Below are 25404 nucleotides of genomic sequence, written 5' to 3'. Positions count from 1 at the left end.
ATGAAATTTTGAGGCCTAATAAGTAGCACCCTTCATCTCCACCTCAATTCTGAGCAAATTGAAAAATAAAGTGAAATAGTGGCATGTGAAGTTTAAAATGTATCACATATATTAATGATGTATGTGATATATATATACATATATAATGATATATGTGATTTTTATGATAAGACTAGTTTGAGAAATTGGCCAGATGAGAGCCAAATGAGTCTGCTCACAGGCTCTGACTGTCAGAATTAGCACGACTTACCCACCCTGTCATAGCAAATGCAGAGCTGGAGTAGGCCTCCCCATGTGTTATAGGCTGCCATCTAAGACTTGTAAGCATCTAAGAGCAGAGAACTCCTGGCAGGCACCTTTCCCAAACGTTAAAAAAAAAAAGAGTTTGCTGATCTGAACACAGTCATTTTATTTTTCTCAAGAGTTACCACTTAGGTCACTCCCCCTTGTGAGGAAGGAGTGAAAGAGAGGAGAGAGATTAGAACTAGAATATCCTGTATATGAAAGAAACCATCTTGAATAGGGAGGTGGCACCCTCCCATCTTACTTTACTTTTTAAAAACTTAATGCGAGAGATGTTAAAACACTTTACCTATTTTCATTGTTTAACTTGAAACAGAAGTGTAAATCTTTCCTTTTATTCTCATTATATTATTATAGTTGGTTGGAAATACTACTCTATTAAAGACCAAGTCTTTGAATTGGAAAATAAACAAGATCAGAATAAAATTCATATGAGTTATGTTTGTGTAGCCCAGTGTGCTGTGCTTGAGGGTCCAGATTAAACTTCATTGGTAGTGATGATAGATTCCATCAATGTGACCTGCACAGCTGGGGATGCATTAAAGGATAGTTTTATTTTTCTGAGTTTCTGTACTAATTTAGAATGACTGAAATATATGCTGTTTCTCTAGAGAAAAATATAGGGCTCCGTACTTCAAACAGATGATTGGATTTTCTTTAGTTCTTTTTCTTTCATAGTAAGCCCTGGTAACCTCTGAGGAGAGCAGAAACCCTTGTTTTTGCCACCATTTCCTTAAAGAGTTAGTTCATGGCTATATGTTGACATACTATTTTATAAAAAATAACATTGAATATGTTTATATTAGTATAAATATTAATAACCAAGATATATTTTGATTTAAATTATTTCCCTGTAATGTTTCTCAGCTAGAAATTGGCAACCTAGAAAAAACACGTGCAATAATGGCTGAAGAGCTAGTTAAATTAACAAATCAAAATGATGAACTTGAAGAGAAAGTGAAGGAGATACCCAAACTTCGAACTCAGCTAAGAGTAAGTACTCTTCTCTTCATTTAAGGATGAGTCCAAGGGAATCCCTAGGTGGCTCAGTTGGTTAGGTGTCTGACACTTGATTTTGGCTCAGGTCATAATCTCAGGGTATGGGCTTGAGCCCCACATTGTGTTCTGTACCTTGCAGGGCATCTTTTTCAGGATTTTCTCTCTCTCCCTGCTTGCTTGCATGTACACACTCTGCTTCTTTCTGTAAAATGAATAAATCCTTAAAAAAAAAAAAAAGGAATGAATCCAAGATATTTTTATCCAGTTACATTAGATTTGATAGTTATTTTACATAAAATATGTAAGTTTTAATGATTTCTTTGAAAATGGTATTAAATAGTTCAGTTAGGAAGTTTTTTTTTTTTTTTTTTTTCAGTTAGGAAGTTTTAAGAATCTTCTTGACTGTCACATTACATGAAGTATTTTTCATAATCATGTGTAGTCCCAATATAGGAAAATAATTAGGGATGCCTGGGTGGCTCAGCGGTTGAGCACCTGCCCCTGGCTCAGGGCGTGATCCCACAGTCTCGGGGTCGAGTCCCACATCCGGCTCCTTGCCCGGAGCCTGCTTCTCCCTCTGCCTGTGTCTCTGCCTTTCTCTCTGTGTGTCTTTCATGAATGAATGGATAAAATCTTTAAAAAAAAAAAAAAAAAAAAGAGGACACCTGGGCGAGTGGTTAAAGCATCCGCCTTTGGCTCAGGTTGTGATCTTGGAGTCCCAGGATCAAGTCCCATCAGGCTCCTTGCATGGAGCCTGCTTTTCCCTCTGCCTATGTCTCTTCCTCTCTCTCTGTGTGTCTCTCATGAATAAATAAATAAAATCTTTAAAAATAAATAAAAAAATAAAAATAAAGGAAAATAATTAGATTTTATTTGACCAGGGCTCATTTATAATATTACTCTTTTACATAATCTTATGAGTATTTTTGTTCATTGATATTATTATGTATCACAATTTACGTATTTGGTATTAGGAGTCACTGTTAAGCCATATATGAAAATATATTTTACCTTTTTTTGGTGGGCTAAATGACAGATAATACTTAAAGTGCAATGAACCCAAGAGAGTAAAATTTGATCACATGTGTTTAAATTAATGGGAGAAAAGACAGATTAAGCTTTAGATGGGGAGAATTGTAGAGTAGTGGAGAGATATGATAAAATTGGTAGCCATCTGGCTTGGGTTTTTTGTTTTTGTTCTGTTTTTTTAATTCCTCGACTTGCTATTTATTCCAGCGGATTGGAATAGCAGTTTAATTTTCAGAAGAGATGACTGGGTACTTTTCTTTAGATTGTAATATGTTTACTGGTGACTCATTTGTAATATAAATATATATTAAAGATGTTTTGTAGAGTTATTTTAAAAATTATGAACACATTTTTTTGTAGGATTTGGATCAAAGATACAACACTATTCTGCAGATGTATGGAGAGAAAGCAGAAGAGGCAGAAGAACTTCGATTAGATCTTGAAGATGTAAAAAATATGTATAAGACTCAAATAGATGAACTTTTAAGACAAAGACTCAGTTAACTTCTGAAAACTACATTCCCATCAAACTGAATGTAAACATTTAATATCTAAGTGTAGACTCCCAATAAATTCTTTTATAGAATTAGAAAGTGGAATTTACTGTAGAGTTCAAAAACTGAAAATTGTTTTATAGTATATAGTAATATTTGCAGTTAAATTATTTTGTGCAATATTTGAACTTTATTTTTGAAACTATTCTTTAAAGATTTATTTTTTAAAGCTTTTTTTTTTTTTTTTTTTTTTTTTTTTGTCTTGAACAGCATAGAGATTACTTTTTCTCATATCAGTATGGTAGGGAAGGAGAGTGGTGTTCATATGTTGCATTGTAAATATATAATTAATTGTATCTGTAATTTATATGTGTTTGTATATATTAAGGACATTTAAAGAGTGATATTAACATATTGAAACTTTGAAATCTTTCACATTTCAACATCTCTAATTATTACTTCATGAAAATGAACATTAAATGTTCTAGTAAAAAAAATTATTAAACCCACAGTTACTAAATTTTGAACTAATGTTTTTTCTTTTAAAGTAGAAATCACACTGACACTCTCTGAAGCTTAAAGGGTGAATGATTTAAACTTTAAAATTTTTGTGGTCTGAGAATTTATTTCACCCACATTCCACAATAAAGTATACAAATTTTGGTACCTCTCTGGTGAAAGCTGTAGCTATTCAGTTAGTTATATAGGCATGATCAGATAGTGGAAAAATTTTACTTAAAATGATTTTGTGATGACATCAGTGATATTTAAGTGCTTTTAAAGAGGTATTGTTTTACTAACCCTGTAAGATGAATCAAAAGTGATAAAGTAATAACATGATTTTCTCTTAAAAATTAATTGTTCACATTTTGCCTTATTTTTTGGCACATTAAAAAAATCAATGTTTGATATTACAGAATATTCATAACAATATACAGAAACTATAGGAGTAATTTAAATTTGGCATTTTGCAATTCTGTATAATTTATCATTTTATTTTTTCTCAAAACTTTACACTCAAAAATAGTGTGGAATAGCTTTAAAAAATAGCTATGCTTTCTTCCAAGTGCTTCCAAATGTTATTTTGTTTAAAAAAAGTTAACCAGGCCGTGTTTTAGATTTGTGAAATATTTTGATACATTTTATTACTGAAAGTCATTTAGTTGCATTTACTTGCAAATAACTCTCATTTAACTTTTAGTTGAATTTTAAACAGTAGAACTTTGGGTTATAGCTATAAGCAAGCCATGTTGAAGAATTTGGAATGCTTTTCAGGGCAATTCAAGTGACCTCATTTTTGTTCTTTTTGTATTCCAGGCAGTATTTCTGTCATTGGATCTCTGATTTGTAGCACTAATAAATATTCTTTCAGTGTGAACCAAATTCATAGAATTAATTTTCTATATTTTAGTGGTAAAAAGCAGTGTAATAACTTTTTGTCAGCTTGGACTTTTTTGAGGGGGGGGGATTTTTTTTTTTTTAAATATTCGCTGGGCTGACAAGGAATGACAAGACGGATAGCAATAAGAAATGTACAGAATTAGGAAATATAGGAAACTGAAGTTGCAAAATTGTCAAGCGTTTGAAACTAGAAGTTTAGGAATTAGGAAATTATTATTTTAAAATATCCATTAGAAAATAAAACCTTCAGTTGTGGAAAAAAGATGGAAATAAAACTCCTATATTTTATAATTTCATAATATTAGACATTTTCTTTTCTTAATTCTTATTAACATTAATAAAATCAGTTCAACTTAAAATTTTAAAAGTGTTTTCAATTTATTTAACTTAAAAATGGTAAAGAGTTATTTAGGACTCTGGCTATATATTATTACCACATGTTCATTATCCAAAAATTAATAATGGATAGTCACACAGATTTTATTATACACTTAGATCTCTCGGTACATTTATAAGCTGAGAAGGTGTAGTGAGTATCTTGAAAAACTCCACTAAGAGGCGGAATACCTAGTGACATACTGGTTGCTGTATTTTGCTGTTGGTCATTAAAACTTCTCTATCCATATTCTAGTAAAACAATGTATATATTTTAATGGTTAAGAGAATAGTTTGCAATCATATTTCTCTTGAAAATAGATATTAAAAATCAGAACTTCAAAAATATAAGGTTAGACGTGTGAGCATTGTTGATATATAGACAACTGAGCACATACCAGGTATTTTTCCAGCTCTTGGGAAGCTTGATTGAGACTACCGACTTTTTTTTTTCCATTGACTCTGTTGAGAAGTTTCAATTGTACACTATTTAGCATATGGGAATGTATTGAACATATCTATATCGTGATTTAAGATATTCTAAATATGGACAATTTCTGACTTAAGGAAACATGAGTTTTTGTAGTTAAGTGAAAATTTTTTTCTCATGATTCTTCAGTTGGCATTTGATTTCTGAATTGAACATTTTATTTAGATACTTATTAAAAGTATGCGATTTGTAGTATTTAGAAAAAAGCCACAAGACAAAAGAGAAAATGACTAGATATTTTTTCTTGTTTTACTATTTGGTATGTATATATTTTTTTCTTCTAGTATATCATAATTTTTAAATTTTTCTTTAAAATTCTAATCTCCCTATTCTTTTCAGTTTTACAGTATAACTTCATATTTTGTAAAGGGCTAAAATTATGATTTCAACTACAGATTGATATAATATTTTAATTCTAAATGAAAGGTAATGTAAATAAGCATGGATCTGATTTGAATAAAGATTAAAATCTTTATAATAGTATTAATGTATTTCATTGTTACCATAATTTAGACTGCCCAGTACCAATGAGTGAAGGTGGTATTGTTTTATGAAGGTAATAGGACTTGTATAACTTCAGAATTCATATTTTAAAATGAGGATAAGTCCAAATTTTCTATGAGTTATATTATGAAGAATATTGTCAGCATTAAGCATAGTTTTTCTAATGAAGTTTTTGGAAAACAATCCTGAGAATTTACCGCAATTAAATTATTGTAAGGATGATTTGTTTCTTTTTTAAAAATCTTAAACAGTGTTCAGGATACTCTTCTAAAAGTTTTACAATAGTTCTGTATTCAAATAATAACCATAGATAAGTTGTCCTTTATTCATAAGTTATTCTGAGTTCATATTGCTTGTAATATTGAACTCTTACAACTTTGATCCTTAAAAGTACTTGTAAGGGCAGCCTGGGTGGCTCAGTGGTTTAGCGCCACCTTCAGCCCAGCCCCTGAAGCCGTGATCCTGGAGACCCAGGATCGAGTCCCACATCAGGCTCCCTGCATGGGGCCTGCTTCTCCCTCTGCCTGTGTGTCTCTGCCTACCCCCTCCCCCCCCCCCCCCGTGTGTGTCTCTCATGAATAAGTAAATAAAATCTTAACCCTTATTTAAAGAAAAAAAATACTTGTAAGCTTTGCCTTTACACATATCCATTTTACCTTTAGCAAATCCAGATCCTTTAATAAGATAGAATGGAAATAGTTTCTTTCTTCTTAATACTAAATACTTCTCAAAACAAAAACCACAAAATACAATGGTGGGTACAGAGAATTTGCTTTTAGAGCTGTCCAGAATTTATTCTCCATTTTGCCCTGCTGCTAAGTAAGGTAAATTCAATTTAGAATCTTCAAATAATACTAAGGAAGAGGTAATAAGAGCTCTTGCTGTTTGTGTAACATTAAACTCTCTTGTTGCTTTTAGAGGTAGTGATGGACACATAGAGGTGTTCCTTTCAGTTTTATACAATGCCACGCCCTTTTGTCTCTTGAAATTAAAATCTTAATTTTTAAAAATACATATTGTTAAAAAATCTGTGGTTATGCTGATTATAGGAAACACAGTACTTTGTTACTGTGGAAATAATTCACTTAAACAGGATCATAATCCCTTATCCACTGTTCTGAAGTCTAAAAAAGCTCTGAAAACTGTTAAGTGTTTTTGTAAGTTTGCTGTCAAACTTGCTTTGGTGGTAAAGCTTAACCTTTCCTGACGTGGGGTTACTTAGAGGGTTTATCTCACGGTGAGTGAAATGAAGTGCATACATTTTGCTGTAGAAATATTGTATGGGATAATGGGGTGTTGACCCAGGGCACACTGAGTGTGTTAAGTTGTAAACTGCGCACACTCTCTTCTACACAAAAAAATTCAGGAACACATAGGGCCCCAAGGATTTTGGAAAAGAGATTGTATACCTGCACTTTACCTTCAAATCAGTTTTTTAAAGTCGATACTATTCTCATCTCCATTTTTAAAATGAAGAAGGTTTAGTTGCTTAAGGTCATATGGCAAGTAAGTGGCAAAGATGAGGTTCTAATTTGTGCAGTTTGGCTCCAGAGAATATGCTCTGAACCATTAACTGCAGTGCTGCTTCTCTTATTCCTTTCCTGTGAAACCATAAATGTATAGATCAACTAGCGTGAGGTCAACTTTTGTCAAAATCTATTTGCTTAAAACTTCAGAACTGTTGAATTACATTTTAAGCAATTGGATATATCAGATAACCAATAAGCTATATTCTGATTGTTCAGCATTTTGCTGACACTGTGAGCTATCCAAATGTCAATATATGTGCAGCAAGCTTAAAACACATTTAATAAGATTGTAATGCACTGTAAAAATTATGATTATATAAAATTTTAAACTTGTACAAAGAGAACAGATTATGAATCCCCATACTCTCATTAACCTATACTCTTTAACTGTGTTCAACAGTTCATGGCCCATTTTGTTTCATTTATAGTTCACTTGTGCTTCATCTCAATCCACATTATTTTGAAGCAAATTTCAGACATAAGACTTCATTATCAAATTTAAGTATGGAATATTTTTGTAAAAAGTACCTCATCAACTATTTAGTTACTTGCATCATGATTCATATAAGAAAAATGGGATAAAATATGCTTCAGTTGTTTGCATTTACCGTTTTCATGTTTTTTGGTTTTGTTTTACTAGTTTTCACATTAGGAGTTGGTTCCCTTTTGCCATCAGACATGAACAATGAGGTTTTGGTCTGTGTATTTGGTTGATTGGTCAGACCTCCTTGAATATAAGATTTAACTATATGTGTACTTCAATCTATTACAGTTACCCTTTACTGATGCTTTAAATTATCCTATCTTTGGCCAGAAGGTGGCTTTTCAGACTGGTTCCTGAGTCCTTTTGATAAGGCCCTCATTATCTTTGATTGCCTCCCTGCCTCCTCATGTAAGGTTTTTTAGCTGCTTCTTGTACATCATCTAAGATGATGTACATATCTAAGATGATCCATTTTTCTATGGAACTCATGTTCCTTTTAGTGGGAAATGTTTGCAGATCATAGTCTGGGTACAACAGGTGCTTCTTGCTACAGGGTTGGTTGTTTTGTAGGTCTTTTCAATGGATGATGGAGGATAGCTCTGTTCTTAATGATAAAATGTTAATTTATATTACCTCCAAATTCATAAGTAGTATTTTTATGAGGTTAGGCTTATATCTACACCACATTACAAAAAATTCAGCTTCAAAGATACCATCTTCATTACTCCTATTTGGTGTATCCCAATCAGTATTCCCACTAACAGTTTGGTTCCTGGGAACAGTTTGTGATTTTTTAAATTCTTTTAGTCTTGAGGGTACATCCACCAGACATGCTAATTGTGTTTCAAAATCACTTGGGATAGGTCCTTTGTTGTAGTATATGCCACAGCTGGATAGCATGTAAATTGTTTCATTTTACTTTCAATTTTTAAGGATTACTTTTTAAAAATTTTGTTTTATACTGTATTTACATGTTTCTAAAGCTACTTCTATATAGTGTACATCCAGAGAAGTTTTTTGCCCCGATATCCATATTCCTTTCTTCCCCCATAGGTAATCATTTTAAATATTAATCTATTTGTAAAATAACATATATATATATATATATCCCCTTTCCTACATAAGTAATAGCATATTACACATCCTTTCCCCACTAAACAATACACCCTGAAGTGTACAAAGATTTCTCAGTTCTTTTTTTACACCTGCATAGTTCTTCGTTGTGTGGATATACCAAAGTTTACTCAATCAGCCTCCTATTAATGGACATTTTAGTTTATTTTAATGTCAGTTTGAAGAAAGTTTTAAATTTTAACATTGGTATCTTGGGTGGAAATCCTGTGTTTCAAATGGCTGCTGCAATACGTTAGAACTCGAGCTGATGTTCTTAAAGCTCTATCATGTGTCCTCCGAGCCTGAATGACCACAACTTAATATGTAGCCATTTAAAATAGTACCACGTTTATATCACAACAATTTAATTGGCTTGTCCTTGCAATTTAATGGACTAACCTCTTTTTAGAACTTTTTCTCATGTATTCAAAATACATATGAGTACAAATATATATATTACCAGTCAGTGACAAAAATTTATTTTAAATGACTACAATTCATCTTGAACCAACTAGCAGGAAAGCTATATTTCCTGTACATGACAAAAAAAAAGAGGATGGTGACATATAAGCTGAGAAAGCACTAAAATTACTGCCCTTATTGGTATGGGATGGACAAAGTATGAAATAATAGAGCAGTAGTTCCCTTAGAGACAGTCTTTTACCTAAAGAGTAAGGGAGGTGCTCCCTGGGTGGCTCAGCGGTTGGGCGTCTGCCTTCAGCCCAGGGCGTGATCCTGGAGTCACCGGATCGAGTCCTGCGTCGGGCTCCCTCCATGGAGCCTGCTTCTCCCTCTGCCTCTCTCTCTCTCTATCATGAATAAATAAATAAGATCTTAAAAAAAAAAAAAAAGAGTAAATGAGTTAATACTTTAAGTGCTTTAGAATTATGCCTGGCACATGTCAAATACGTGTTTTTTGCGGTGTTGCTATTTGAAGAAAAAATTCAGATAACATTCCTTGTTTAGCAGATTACTAATGGCATTTGTGACACTTCTTACAACAGCATCTCAAAAAATATTTAAAAAGCACTTAAGCCCTTGGAAACAAACTGTTGCTTCTTTATGATCATATTAAGAGTAGGTGACTTTACGTGTCTGAGCTTAAGTTTATTCTGATGGTATCAACCTTCCTAAATTTAGCCCGTTCGAGTTGAATCCCGTAACGACCGACGCTGCTACGCTCCAGAGAGTAGAGAGCATCCTAGAACCAAGGACAGTGTGGGAGGCCAGCGTTCAAACAGGCATGACAAAATCATCATAAATAAATCTTAAAAAAATAAAATAATAATAAGGGAATTTAAATCATCGTAAAACACTACAGCGATAAAAACTACAGCTCCGCAGAGCAGCATTCGCGCTTGGCGAGTTTCCCGGGGAGCGCGGGGAGGGCCGAGCGCACCGCGGCACCGCGTGCGAGGGGCCGCCCCCGGAGACGCCGCCGTCCGAGTTCGCGCCCCACCCGGGAAGGGCAGGGAGGGCCGAACCGTGGCCACCGCGCCAGCGCCACGCAGCCCGAATGAGGATGGGCCAGTCAGGTGTCCTCGGGCCCTCTGAGCGCCCCCGCCCGCCCCAGGGCGCCGTGCAGCGCGCCCTCCGCGCCCTCCGCGCCCTCCGCGCCGGGCCGTGCGCGCCCAGCGCAGCTGCCGCGGGTTCGGACCCGCCTCCCCGCGCAGACGGCCTCGGAGCGCCGGCGGCTCCCTGGCGCCCCCTGGCCCGGCTCGGGCGCCCGAGGTTTCCGGTGAGCCGCAGCCGCCGGTTGTGACGACTCGGTGCTCTGGAGCGGCGGCCGCCTCCTCCGCCTGCGCAGCCCGGCGCCCCCGACTGCAGGTGGGACGCGCGCGGCTGCCCGCGGACCCCCTCCCCCGCCGCCCGTCCCGGGGCGCGGTGGGGCGGCCGCACGCGGGGCTCCCGGGGGCCCCCCGGCCGCGGGGAAGGATGCTCCGGGGGTCGGCGCGCCCGCCCTGGCGAAGCCGCTCCCCGGCACCCCGCCCCCGCCGCGGGGCGGGTGACCGGGAGTGTGTGCAGGGGGTGGGGGTGGGGGGCCGGTGCAGGGCGGCGGGCGACGAGCGGGGACTCCGCGGCCGCGAGGGGGCAGGACGCGAGCGCGGCCGTGTGGCTGCGGACCTCCCCGCGGCGTCCCAGGCGGCCCAGCCCGCTCTCCCCGCCCCCTCCCCGCCTCCACCGACCGTGAGACCCGTGGCCCCCCCGGGAGGGGGGAGGGGGGAGGGGGGAGGGCGGGGGGGACACCCGGTAGGTTCAACTTCTCACCTCCCCCCGCCTCCTTGAGACCCCCCCCAGCTCTGTGACAGCGCGCGGCCCGGGTCAGCCTCGAGCTTTCATCTCTCACCATCTTTCAGGCTCTTCTAATTCTTCTTCTTCTTCTTTTTTTTTTTTTTTTCCCCCTCCTCCACCTTTTAAGGCCTGAGGAAATCCGGTCAAGGAATACAGAAGAGGAAGGAGCCAGTTGCTTGTACTGAAGGAAAGCGCATCCCGAAAGCGCACTCGCTCACCCATCCCTGGGGGGCTTTGCAAACGGGCCGCTCCCGAGACCGGCTTTCTGCCAGGCCCCCAGGGGCTGTGCGTTCATGCTCCAGCAGCCACCTCCTTCTAGCTCGTGCAAGTAGGTACGTGCTCTTGGCAAAAGCCTGACTTCTGATCTGAGACTTCCGAAATTTTCCCGTGACTTAAATGTTGTTACTCCTCCCACATGGATCAGTGGGTTTAGTTGTAGCCAGAGCTCTGTCAAGGACAGCAGAGTTGCAGAACTGAAGGTCAGGACTTCATCACAGCAGTGACTTTATTACTGGAAAGGATGAGTCAAAAAAAAAAAAAAAATAGGTCAGCCTGCCTGTTGAATGGTAAGGCTGGAGTAGTAAATAGGAAGGCTCAAGTAGCAGTAGGATTCAGCGAGTAGGATTCATAGGATGAGAAGCGGGAAAGTTGTTTGTCTCTAGGAATGTCTTACCGGCAAAATGTCCCTTTGGCCTGTACCAGTTGATGCCTGTATAAAGTGGGCCATATCCTTCTGCTTACCATCAGAATCTAGTGCAAGTTACAGTGTTGAGAGTGGTACCTATCACTTTGCTTTTAGCAGCATGATGTTCATGAAGGAAAAAGGGTAGGATGATCCAGGATTTTTTGCTTACAAAATGTCTTACTAAATGCTAGCCCTACTGCTTAGAGGTTTTCTCATTAATTTTTTTTCTTCCTTTAATATTTCCTTTAATCCAAAATAGCATCTGAATGATAAAGTATACTTTAGTATCCTTTTAAGGTAATATGTTACATTTCTGACACATTTCAGATACCTAAGGCATAACAACCGCTTCTGTGTGCTTCTGATAATTAAAGACAAATATTTCCATTATAAGTGCACTATTACTATGTATTTTTTTTTTAAAGATTTTATTTATTTATTCAGGAGAGACACAGAGAGGCAGAGACTTGAAAAGCAGGTTCCCTGTGGGGAGCACTCTGTGGGACTCCATCCCGGGATCACACCCTTAGCACTTCACCACTGAGCCACCCAGGTGCCCTGATATGTATTTTTACATTTTGTAGAATTACTATCAACTCTCTGTTGGGTGAAAATCCTAACTAAAAAGTCTTAATTCAGGTCACCTTTACAACAGGTAACGATATACTCTTCAGAGCCATGAATGAGAGAAACCACTATATTTACCACTCTAGAGGAGAAAAGGATTCCTTTTCAGTACCCACACTCTTTTGTTATGAAACCTTGACCTTGGGACTTTAGGCTAGATTGAATGTAGCAGTTTGTTTCTAAAGGCCCCATCTTCATTACCCATAGTCACTGAAGGCTGATTCTGAAAGCTGGTTTTTCCAACATGCCTCAGTGACTGCAGATCTTGCTGGGGACTAGCTAATGTGTAATATGGTCCTATCATTCAGTGGGGAGGGCACCTTTTTTTTTTTTTTTTTTTGGTCATAGAGCAAAATATACCACTAAAGTGAACCAAGAATGGGACAATTATTGTCTAGGATACATAGGACAATTCTAGTCCATGAGATTTAATCCTTATGAGGTAAGTTAGATGTGCAGTAAGGTCCATAATGGTTATTATCTCTTTTCACATTGCTAAGGCAGGATGGGGACAGGTTAATGGCACACTCTCTAAGTTTTCTAAGTTGTAGTTACTGTTATTATAGATCGTTATCATACCCCGTAGGAGGTAAGCTTCACAAAGATAAGGAGTTTTAGACTCCACGTTCATTGCTGCATCCTCAGTACTTAGAACAGTACCTGGCACATAGTAGGAACCTGTATAAGATTGTGATTATTATTATTTTTTTAAGTAGATTCCATGCCCAGTGTGGAGCCTGTGCGGCGCTTGAACTCATGCCTCTGAGATCAAGACCCAAGCTAAGTTTAAGAGTAAAACGCTTAACCAATTGAGCCACCCAGGTGCCCCATGATTATTAGTTTTTATTCAGCAGATATACATATGCTCAGAACTATTGTACTTTCTTTTCTTCTCTCTCCCTGGCATGATTTCCCTGCTCCTCATCAGTCAGGTCTCAGCCCAAATAGTATTTAGCAACCTCTTCTTTCCCCCATCATCCCAAGTCGTTTTAAACATTTACTCACTAAACGCTTATATAGCATTTAATGTGCCAGGTACATCTAAGCATTTTACCAAGATTTATTTCACAACAGCCCTATGAGAAAGGTTTATTATTATTTCGATTTTACAGAGAAAAGCTAAAGCACAGCGAGGTTAAATAGCTCAAAATCATATAGTCGGGAAACTGTAGCTAGATTCAAACCCAGGTGGTCTAGCTTCAGAGTTCATGTACTGAACCACCATGTTTTTTTTTTTTTTAATTTTTTTTTAAATTTTTTATTTATTTATGATAGTCACAGAGAGAGAGAGAGAGAGAGGCAGAGACATAGGCAGAGGGAGAAGCAGGCTCCATGCACCAGGAGCCTGATGTGGGATTCGATCCCGGGTCTCCAGGATCACGCCCTGGGCCAAAGGCAAGCGCCAAACCACTGCGCCACCCAGGGATCCCTGAACCACCATGTTTTATTGCCTATCATATTACCTACTTTATTTCTGGCATCAGTAATAAGTAGGGTTACATTCAGGCCTTCGTCACATTTTTATAAATCAAGTCTTATTAGAACACAATCACCTCCATTCTTTAGGATAGGCTGTGGCTGTTTTCATGGCAAAAGTACTATTGAGTAGTTGCCACTGAGATTGTATGGCCTCCAGAACCAAAAATATTCACTCTCTGGCTCTTGACTGAAAAAAGTTTGAAAAAGGTTAAAGTTCCATCAGAGCAGGGGCCTGGTTTTGTTCACCTCCTGTGTACATAGCTTCTAACAGTGCCTGGGGCAGAGAGCAGTACGCAATAAATACGTGTTGAACCGAGGAGCTTTTACTCAGTGGTGTAGCAAGGCTCTGTGCCTTCATACTGACCCCTTGACCCCTTTGACTTTTTAAAGATAATCTTAACAATAACCTTTCTAGTTTGATCTCTAGGTTTGGAGGTTGCTATGTTAAAGTTGCTTGTCCTTGGAGTATTGCTTCACGATGTTTCACTGAGTGGCCAAGATGAGGCTCCTCCCAAGGCCGATGGCATTCCAGGCGAACCTCTGTTTAACTATGCCAGTATCCGCTTGCCCGAGGAGCACATTCCCTTCTTTTTGCACAATAATAGGCATATTGCCACGGTCTGTAAGAAAGACTCACATTGTCCTTATAAGGTAGGTGTTAGTTTTTCTCCTCTTATTTATTTTTAAAAGGATGTTGGTTCTGCTTTACCACCTGAACTTGAAGGTATCATTCTGTAAGGTAGCTATAAGACCTTGTTTGCGTGTTTGCATCTAGTGCTTGTAAGTGCTTAAACTTTGCTTAAAATTATATTCCAACCCCTTCACAAGAATGAGATTTAAAATCTGAATCGTGAATAAAATTTAAAATCTAAATCACTAATGAAATAGTCAGCCAGTGTATACTATTTGTATACACTGTAAACAAAGCAAATTAGAATTTATCCAGACAAGAATGTCTAATTAAAAGTAACTAGAGAATTTCACACCTCTTTTTTTCTCCTCTCAACTGGCCTTGAGAGGGTCTCTTAGCATTTAATTTTGGTAGTAACACCTCCGCCTCTGTCTCCACATAATTATGACTGTTACTATGGCCTTCCTTCTGTTTTAGAGTTGTTGGAAACGCCTCAAATTGGAGCCCATTAAGATGTCTCACGAGGTCTCAGAGATCAAAGCTGGGCCTTGTGAGACACTTCCTTTCCCATGGTGCTGGCTCAGGAAGCATATGGAGAAGCAAACCTGGGAACCAGACCAATGTTGTTTCTGAGCCTTGCAGAAGAGCAGCTTAGGTTCCCCCGCCAGCAGCCTCTGCTGTGTCCCTTCAGGGCTGCAGAGCTAACCCATTTTGTGGCCTTTCTGTTGATCTTTATTGATGAGTCAAGCTGATCCATTTAATTTTCTGTGATTCTTTTGATTATAGAAATTCCATTCTATGTGACTTTTTTAGGAACTGATTTAAGAATCACTTTGCTCACTGAGAAAGGCAGTTTCATTATGCTCCTTTGGGAAATTCCAATTCAAGTGGTCTTTGGTAGTGTAGGGAAAGCCTGGGCTTTTGGTTGGGGCACCGACTTGGTGGCGGAGGAGTGATGATTAAGGATCATTGTTGTTAGATCTTTGAGACCGTCATTCTTAAGGTTTATTCTAATCCTTTTAATTACATGAATGTGTATTAGAAGATGTAAGAGCGAAAGTTCTATGAAGATTTCTTTTTTTGCATGGAAAAATCTGAAGAATCATCTCTAACTGTCAGAAGAAGGGAGACCTTCTGTCTAAATGTACATGTTTTATGTTCTAGAAACACTTAGAGAATCTGAAATACTGCTGGGGTTATGAGAAATCCTGCAAACCAGAATTCAGGTTTGGTTACCCTGTTTGCACCTACATCGACATGGGATGGTAAGCTTCTAGGCGGAATCCTCCCCCTTACATCATCTTTCTTTGCAGTATATGATGATGCCCCACCTTGCAGCTAGACTCTTTTGGCTTTAGATAATATTTCCTTTCGATATTAATTTGCTTACACAGTCATGAATTCAAGTTGACCTACCTCCCCACCCTTCTCCCACCCTGTACGGGAATATCTCTTATTTCCTCTGCCAGAGAGAGAAAACAATATGGATCACCAGAAAGTATTTCCCCCTAACAACCACTAAAAAGAGAACTTGATGCTTTCTTCTTGATTGTGGAGGGGAGTGTGAAATGTAATTAGTATTTCCAATACATGTGAGATTAGTGGAGTAAAGAAAATACAGTAATTAGTAGCTCATTTTCTCTTATTTTCTTCAGTTCCAGATAACCCTAACATCATACATTTCTGTTGTGTATTTTTAGTGTAAGGAAGTAAGTCTGTGAATAACTTATTTTGGTAACTTCACATAGCAAGGGAGTTATAGGGAGATTATGACTGTTAAAAAAATTAATGTCAGACTTCTGGCAGTTTAACCTTTAGGAAGAAATTCAAGGCTCAGAAAAGGTTAAAAAAAAAGAGAGAGAGGGAGAGAGAAAGAAAAATCAAAGAATCGTTTTGATTGTGAATAGGACAGATACCCTTGAATCAGCCCAGGACATATTCTGGAAACAAGCTGACTTTGGATATGCAGGAGAGCGCCTGGAGGAGCTGCATGTTCTCTGCCAGCCTGAGGAACCGGTGGGTATTTATCTTCAAATGCTCCTAGTGTTTAGATTGTCATGTAAAAACAAGATAAATGGTTCCATGAGAGGGATCCTTATTCCTGTATATATTGGCTTAGACTTTTATTTAACATTCTAAAAGAAGTTGTTCTGTTTCATTTGGAAGCCGTGTCCTCACTTTCACACATATATTGGATGGTCATATTTTGAGGCAGTTAAAATATTACCAGGTTTAGAATTCCGCCCCCCAACATTACGCCAAAGAAGGTAAACTGATAAATTGCATCTTTCCAAATTCCCTCACAAGTAGTTTGGGACAGATGACACACCCCCTCCCTCTATACTGCTCTGTCTGTTTAGGACTTTACAGTTTGCGAAAAGTTTATCTGTATGTAAGCTAGCTTGATTTTCACAGGCCTTATAGCAGAGAGACAGGGTAGGTATTACTGATGCCACTTGGCCACAGAGGAAAACAAGGTCCTCAGAGAGGTCAAGCGACTTCTCCAGAACCACAAAGCTAATAAATAGGTAGACTTGTCATCTCGAAATCAGATACAGTTCTTTTTCTGTGAGGCTTCCAACCGCAGTACCTTACGCTCAGTGGGTAAGCCAAACATGCTCCATGAGTCAGTTTTGTGTAGTCGAGACAAGAGCAGGCTCCGCGCTGTAGGGTTCAAAACCTGATTCTTAGAGTACCCAACCCTTCTATGTTTCAATTTCCTTTTCTTTCAGGCTATGCCTATATCATAGCTTGTGCTAGAGAGGAAATGAGATTCTGCTTATAAAAATGCTCAGTGCGAGACCCGGCTCCCAGCAAAGGGCTCAGTTAGTTTTCAAAGGTCTGTGGGGTTGTGAGCACTTACTATTAAAGGTGTCTTATCTGTCAAGGTTCTTGAGCTCTGGCCAAGTCTCTGACCTCTTGGAGGCAGTCTAGAAAATTAAAAAAAAAAAAAAAAGTTTCTTAATCTACTTTCATTAAGAAACTAAATATATGCTCTGTAGTGCTTTAAAATTTTTTTAAAATTTTTATTTATTTATTCATGAGAGACACAGAGAGAGGCAGAGACACAGACGGAGAAGCAGGCTCCCTGCGGGGAGCCTGATGTGGGATTCCATCCCAGGACCCCGGGATCATGACCTAAGCCAAAGGCAGATGCTCAACCACTGAGCCCCTTGGGGATCCCTCTGTAGAGCTTTTAGGGGTATCATATAATAAACCCGAAGCAGTTGTAGGCAAGTGGATGAATCCCATAGGAGGGAGGGGTGGTTTTAACTTGCACTGCTGCAGGATGCCCTTAACATACATTGGTTTTTGTGTGTTGCATACTCTGGCCGGAGTCCACCTGTTCCTGTGGAAGGGGCAAGGGGAAAGCCACAACCCCACCTCACACACCTCATCCCTGACAATATGTAGGATCTTTCCTGGCCAAGATCTACTGTGATATATTTTGTGCAATCAGCATGATCCCTTACCAACTACTGATTCCAGAACCCCATGTGGGTTAAGGTTAAAGCTTTGCATTCATTGGGAATTATGGCAAAACAAAAAAAAATGGCATTTAAATCTATAAATAAAATCCAGAGCAGATAAAAGTTTTTGAAACTGTCCCTATTTTGGCACAAGCCAGACTGGTAAAAAGAGAAACAGGCTCTGGTAGTTGACTCTTAAGCTCTTTTATATCAGTGATTTAAAAAACATCGCCCTCTTATTGCTGCTGAGACAGGGACTCCCAGAAGTTTTATGGTTTGTAGAAAGCACCTCATATTAAAATTGGCAGACTGCCCTTCCAGCCTTCATTTTAGCGTCTGTTATGTGTGCATTATTCTCTGTTTCATTTGGCTTGACTTTGAAAAAGGCTTTTTCGCATAGCTACAAGGGTAGTATGGCTTTGAGAGTTTTTTTTTTTTTTATAAAGAAGACTAAACTGAAAACACGCATAAAGCCTTAAAGTTTGAGATGATATAAATAGAACATTTGGGCATTCTTTGTAGTAATTTAAAAGTGAGCATGCACACTGGCAAAACTAGGCTTGACCAGAGTCTGCTGGGAGGGGAAAAAAAAATCCGTCCACAGATGCTGCCTTTCAGAAGTGATTCTTCCTTATGAATCATTGAACTCTACCTCTGAAAGTAATAACACATTATATGTTAACTAATTGAATTTAAATAAAATTAAATTTTAAAAAAAAGAGATGGGATCCCTGGGTGGCGCAGCGGTTTGGCGCCTGCCTTTGACCCAGGGCGCGATCCTGGAGACTGGGGATCGAATCCCACGTCGGGCTCCCGGTGCATGGAGCCTGTTTCTCCCTCTGCCTGTGTCTCTGCCTCTCTCTCTCTGTGACTATCATAAATAAATAAAAGTTAAAAAAAAAAAAAGTTCCAAGTTTCTCTCCTTTAAAAAAACAAAAAAACAAAATCAAAAGTTAATTCTTTGAAGACTATTAAAAATTGGCCAAGTGGTTGACTGGTCTCAATTTAAAAAAAAAAAAAAAAAAAAGAGATGCTATTCTCATCACGTTGTGTGGTTTCAGCCTGACAGTGTACATGCTGTTACTTTGTCTGGTGAGTCTGAGAGTGTCCTCAAAATATTGGTACCTGGCATTATTTTTCTCTTTTTTCTCAACTTCAATTCAGCATGACTCAAGCCTTCTGTGTTCCCGTTATCTCCAGTACTGCAGAGCAGCCAATCTCTATCTTGATTTAAGAAACATCAAGAGAAACCATGACAGGTACATAAGTGGTTGATGTTAAAACCTAATGGAAATTCTGAAATATTTCCAGGTCCGGGGTAATTGCCTTGGATTTGCTTCATGATAATATAGCAATGAGGTTGGGGAACGGGTGGAGGATGGAAGACCTAGTCAGGCCACAGGGTGATCATTGCAAATTTGGGTTTGGGTCCATTGGGTTTCTGTACCTTTCTACTACTTTCATGTATGCTTGAAACGTTCTATTATAATAGAGTTAAAATTATAATGACACACTGATTTTGGAAATTGGTAAACCACCTTAGTTCCATCCCATGTGCTTAAGTAGTAATGACATTTTTCAAACTCAGCTTAATTTTCGGTCATCCACCAGATTTAAGGAAGATTTTTTCCAGAGTGGCGAAATTGGAGGACACTGCACACTTGACACTCAGACATTGCTGTCTGAAGGTCAGCGCAAAAGCCCTCTGCAGTCTTGGTAAGATTATTTTTTTATAAATATGTTTCTAAAATATTTGCTTTTGTTTCTGACACTTATAGACTTTGAAAGGGATTTTTGTTTTTCTTTAAACATTATATTTATTTATTCATGATAGACGTAGAGAGAAAGAGAGAGGCAGAGACACAGGCAGAGGGAGAAGCAGGCCCCATGCTGGGAGCCCGACGCGGGACTCGATCCCGGGACTCCAGGATCACGCCCTGAGCCAAAGGCAGGCACTAAACCGCTGAGCCACCCAAGGATCCCCTGAAAGGGATTTTTGAATGGAAAATGTTACTTCTTTTGTGAAGAATTTGGCTACAGAATGAATCTATCAGTTGTATATGAATTAAATATATGTTTATAAAATATTAGGAAGTATGATATAGGATTTACTGATTACTAATGAAAGAAAAAAAATTCAAAAATGAATTTTTCTTAAGTCGTCATAATTTTACATGTGTTTGAGGAACAATTTTTTAAAGAAATACACATTTAGGGGTGCCTGGTTACTTGGTTAAATATCTGCCTTTGGCTTGGGTCATGATCTTAGGGTCTTGAGATCAAGCCCCCCGTTAGCTCCACTGGCACCCCAGGCTCCTCTTCAAAGTTGTAAACCCTACTTTGACTTTCAAGACCTCTGATCAGCTTTTTGAACTTTATATAAATTGGGGGATGTATTTTGATTTTCAACATTTTTTTTTCCTTTTGTTTTTTCAACATTTTTAATAGTAAACTAGTTCTGTGGTCTGACTTGTTATCTCTAGAAATTAAGAAATTAGGATATTTTACAAAAACTTTTTATTTTAAAATAATTTTAGACTTACAGAAGTTTAAAAATAATACAAGGAGTTGCTGTTGTAACCCTTCCCCCAGCTTCCTCTAATGATGACATCTTACATAACCATAGCACAATGATCAAAACCAGGAAACTGACATTGGTACGGCATTATTAACTAAACACATTGGAATTTCACCAGTGTTTATATGCACTTTAAAAATTTTTTTTTATTTTTGATACATAATTCTGTGAAATTTATATCACATGTCCAAGTGCATGCAACTCCTGCCACAATTAGGATACAGAACTGTTGTGTCATCAGAAAGAACATGCTACCCCTTTATTTGAAGCTGAGCACTCAATTCCAACCTGTGTGTCAGGTTTTCCACATACCGCCAAGCAATTCTCCAACAGCTGAGTGTACTACAATTCAACTCAATTTTACCACCATCTACCCAGAGATAGCATCAGATCCCATAGGTTAAGGGCTCAGTCCCAGAATTTGGACCCCAGTTGTAAGCCGAGGTGGTCACCTGTGCTTCCGACCAATTGGATGTAGATTGGGTTAGATTAATTTGCAAGCATGGCTCAAATAACTTTGAGACCCATTTTACTTACTAGCCTACTGGTTTAATATAGAAGGATACAGCTCAGAGCCAACCAGATGGAAGAGATACATAGAACAAAGTATGGGGAAGGGATGCAGAGCTTCTGTGCCCTCTTCAGGCATCCCATTTTCCCCGTATCTCCATGTCTTCCCCAACCCAGAAGCCCTCTGAGCCTTCTCCTTTTCTTTTTTTTGTTTTATTTTATCTTTTGGGTTTTTTTAAGGATTTTACTTATTTATTCATAAGAGACACAGAGAGAGAAGCAGAGACTTAGGCGGAGGGAGAAGCAGTCTCCCCGGGGTGTGCCTGATGCAGCACTCGATCCCAGGACCCCAGGACCATGACCTGAACCAAAGGAAGCCACTCAACCACTAAGCCACCCAAGTGCCATCCTTTCCAGTTTTTATGGAGGCTTCATTACATAGGCCAGTGATTGATTAAGTCATTGGATATTGGCAATTGATTCCAGCCCGTCTTTATTCCCCTATGGTGTGGGGGAAGAGTGAATGAACGCTCCAACCCTATTATCCCATGTTTTGTTCTCCTAGAAGCCAGCCCCCAATCTTAGGGAGGTCTGAAAGTACCTCGGTAGCACCGTTCTGGCTTTTGTCACTTGGAAATTCCAAGGATTTTGGAACTCTGTGTAGAGGGAATGGGAATGAATACCAAATATGTATATACCATATTATAAATGACAATATCACAGATCACATAGGATACTCTTATGTAATGTTCATTTTTTGAGGTCAAATATTCATGCTAATAAGTAAATTCTTCAGGATAATAATCTACTATACATTTCTATGGCATTTATATTCCACTATGCAGTAGCTTTCCTAACTCATGTTAAAAATCAAAATTCAGGGGAGCTCTGGGTGGCTCAGCAGTTTAGCGCCTGCCTTTGGTCCTGGGTGTGACCCTGGAGTCCTGGGATTGAGTCCCACATCGGGCTCCCTGCATGGAGCCTGCTTCACCCTCTGCCTGTGTCTCTGCTTCTCTCTCTCTCTCTCTCTCTCTCTCTCTCTCTCTCTCTCTCTCTCTCTGACTTGCAGGAATAAATAAATAAAATCTTTAAAAAAATCAAAATTCAGCTGAGTAACTTTGAAATGTAGTTGGCTCTATTTAACGATTCATGAATTGGGCAGCATCCCATCTAGCAAAAAGAGAGGAGTTCCAAGGAGCTGTATAAAATGGAAGGTTTTTCTAGGCAGAAGGGGGCAGATCACCTCATTCCTATAGGGGGATAGACAGGGTCTGTGTGGCAGATGACCTCATTGGTGCTGAAAATTATAGACTGATTAAGAATACATTCGAAGAGAAGGTTGAAACTGTAATTAGGGTAGGCATTAAGCCTTGGTTTGGTGACATGGGCTTAACACAAGTGACTCCATCTTGAGCCTTTTGTTTCTTTTTAACACTTAATAGAGTTTTAAAGTAGGAGTCCTCCATTCTAGTGGGCCTTTTGATTCCTACTACATTTCGGTATCTGATTCCAAAAGGTTGGAAGTTCCCTAAGGTGTATTTATATTAGTTATTTATTGCCATGTAACTAATTACTCCAAAATATAAGCTAGTGTATATTTTTATTTATTATCTGTTTGATAACAAATTACTCCAAAATTTAACAGCTTAAGACAATACATTTTATGAGTTCATGAAGTTTCTGATGGTCAGGATTTGAAGGCAGCTTAGCTGGCTGGTTCTGGCCTATGATGTCTCATGAGGTTGAAGTTCAGCTATTGACAGGGGCTATAGCTATCTCTAGGCTCAACTCGGCCTAGAGGTTCTGCTTCTAGGCTCACTCATGGTCTAAGTTTCAGTTTGTCTCTGTCTGTTGGCTAGAGGTGTCATCTTTTTGCCATGTGGGCCTCTCTTTTAGTGCTACCCATAGCATGGTAGCTGAGTTCCCAGAAAGAGAGGCCCCAAGTGTGCCTACAAGAGACCAAACACATGCCCTAGGATGGAGGCTTCGGTCTTTGTATACCCAAATCTCAAAAATCACATACCATCATTTCTGCTATATTCTGTTCCTTAAAAGTGAATCACTAAGTCCAGCCCGAACTTAAGGGGAGGGCATTAATCTCTACCTCTTAAAGGGAGAAGTATCAAAGGATTTGTGGACATATTTTGAAGCCACTACAATATTTCAGCATTGTGCATATTTAAAAGGATTTTTTTGATATTAGTTTACATCAGTTGTGGTCTCAAAGGTGAAGGGTTACAAACAATCTTTGAGTTAACTCTAAATATCTCTTGGCACATGCTTGCGATTGTCTTCTTTTATAAGGAAGAAAACTGTGCCATGTGGTATCCAAAGATATTTTCTGAGAAAAAGGACTTTACTTTCTTCTGAGAAGCTTAGCTGTGTGCTGTCTTTCTGAGGCACTCAATAATTTTTGGAATGCCATCTGTCTCAGCATCCAAGAAGTCTATCACAAGATCACAGGATGCCTTTTTGAATCTTCCCACTTTACTGGTAGATTATTTAGCCAATTCAATGTGTAAATTTCTTCTTGTCTAGAAAATTCCAAGTTTATCTTGCACCTGAGGCTGAAATTTGAAGTCATTTTTGTTCTTTATCTCAGCATTAAAATTGGTATCAAGTTATATAAGTATTAGTTTGTTGGAGAAGTTCCACATCTTCATAAGAGTATATACTAGAAGGAAAACCCCCATAATGAGCAGATCCTAAGTTACAGTGTTGCAGTCTGATGTTCAAGAGGACCCCTTTGAAACCATTTCCCAATTCATTTTTCCAGGTTTGCTGAGCTGCAGAGCTATACTGAGCTCAACTTCAGGCCTATAGAAGATGCTAAATGTGACGTTGTTATTGAAAAACCAACCTACTTCATGAAACTGGATGCAGGTGAGAAGTTAAATGTGTCTGTTACTTATTTATTGGTGAATTAGGCTTTGTTCCTTTTTTGACATGTGTATGTAGTAATTTCCTGTGACTTTCTGGGAGTCTGTGGGACATAAGTAGTGGGTTTGGGTTTTGCTTTCTTCTCTGAAGAAGTGAGCTGGTTTGAACGTCCCATTATATAATACGTTTGGTATTTTAGAGGAAACCTGCACGTTTGTATCAAATGACTCACTCAGAATCAAAAGATGAACGAAAAAGATACATGGACACCTTCTGGAACTAAATTTGCCCCATCTGATTTCTCTAATCACTTGATTTGTGTTGTGCTTCGTTAGAAAAATATTAAAAGTAAAAACTATGTGTATACTTGTGGGTAGAAAAGGAATGCCCACTGAGCTCTTCTGGCAAACTTTCTAAAACCGTTTCCCTGACTGAAGTGAACTTAAAATTCCTCTGGAAGTCAGCACTGCAGTATATTCTTGGGGGGATAAAAAAGAAGTTAAATTTATAATTATTTTCCCATTTCTACTTAGAGCTTCTGACTGTCAGCTTGCAAGTGCAGCTTTAACTCTGTGAACCAGTTGCCCTGGAGAGGGGAAATGTGGGCCAGGCCACATTTGTGTCTCATTATGAGAGGTGAAGATAACTGCCACACCACATCAAAATGCACGAGAGGCTGGGCTTCCAGTGAAATACGGAGAGCCCTCTGTCACGGATGTTTCAGAATGACTATAATTTATTGATTATATCTTTAGTGTGCTCTGCCTCCTGAAGCTGTAATTCTTATATAACAAAGTATTAGGTTCAGAAACCAGACAAGTTGAGGTTTTTGAACTAAGAGTGAGCAAGAATGCTGTGTTCAAGGTCCTGACTCATTTTTTAAATATGCAAATTAAAAAGGAGCCAAGCAAATGCTGTGATCTGCCTGCAAAAGAGGTAGATGCGCGGGAGTTGTTAAATGGGTGCTGGTACTCAAGCAGCTAACTATATAAAATGGAAATAATAGGTGAGTGTAGACCTGGGCTGTTTCTTTCCTTTATTTGAAATTCTACTTTTTTCTTCTGACTTACACCCTCATCCCGTTTCCCTTTCCACATTGACTCTTAACCATGAGAGAATGAGGTTTAACAGAACACAGACCTATTTAGGGGCACATTTCTTGAGCACGGAACCTGCATTTTCTCCCTCCTTGAAAAATCCTTGTACCACTGAGCACCAGTCTGGGCTGCATTCCTCAGTCCATGTTACGAACTTGCTGGATGACACGAGAGAGCTAATGGATGCCGTGTGCTCACCCTGAAATAAGGATGTGTTGTCACAGAACTTTCTTTTTCTCGTGAATTTGAAAATATGCTCTTTGCCAAATGGTTCTGAATGATTAAAGGAGTGTCTCCAAATATTCATCTGAGATACCAGTCTAAAAAGAATTTTCTTTCCTTTTTTCTTTCTGTTCCACTGAGGTGTAATTGACCTGCAGCCCTGTATAACTTGAAGGTGTATACAGCATAATGACCTGACTTACAGAAACTGA

General features: G+C 38.8%; 2 protein-coding genes across 6 annotated transcripts in view; both read left to right on the top strand.

The window, feature by feature from the left end:
• Positions 1-5693, top strand: part of TMF1 (TATA element modulatory factor 1) — a 33222-nt gene extending 27529 nt beyond the window's left edge. Inside the window, exons 16-17 of the mRNA XM_041761513.1 lie at positions 1171-1296; positions 2692-5693. Of these exons, the coding sequence (XP_041617447.1) occupies positions 1171-1296; positions 2692-2835 (270 nt within the window). The 3' untranslated portion in view covers positions 2836-5693. The remainder of the gene's footprint in view (positions 1-1170; positions 1297-2691) is intronic.
• A 4704-nt stretch (positions 5694-10397) lies between these two features.
• EOGT (EGF domain specific O-linked N-acetylglucosamine transferase) overlaps positions 10398-25404 on the top strand; it is a 34530-nt gene continuing 19523 nt past the window's right edge. The window contains exons 1-8 of one of the 5 annotated variants that reach the window (XM_041761518.1): positions 10398-10548; positions 11141-11341; positions 14232-14455; positions 15600-15700; positions 16343-16451; positions 19070-19164; positions 19517-19621; positions 23770-23876. In XM_041761518.1, coding sequence (XP_041617452.1) covers positions 14246-14455; positions 15600-15700; positions 16343-16451; positions 19070-19164; positions 19517-19621; positions 23770-23876 — 727 coding nt within the window. In that variant the 5' untranslated portion in view covers positions 10398-10548; positions 11141-11341; positions 14232-14245. Of the gene's footprint in view, positions 10549-10643; positions 11346-14219; positions 14456-15599; positions 15701-16342; positions 16452-19069; positions 19165-19516; positions 19622-23769; positions 23877-25404 lie in introns of those variants that run through there. The other 4 variants (XM_041761517.1, XM_041761515.1, XM_041761514.1 and 1 more) reach the window with 4 other exon arrangements.

This window comes from Vulpes lagopus, chromosome 7 (assembly GCF_018345385.1).
Source record: "Vulpes lagopus strain Blue_001 chromosome 7, ASM1834538v1, whole genome shotgun sequence".
NCBI lineage: Eukaryota > Metazoa > Chordata > Mammalia > Carnivora > Canidae > Vulpes > Vulpes lagopus.
The sequence above is the reverse complement of the archived record's forward strand: the minus strand, read 5'-3'. Positions and strand labels throughout refer to the sequence as shown.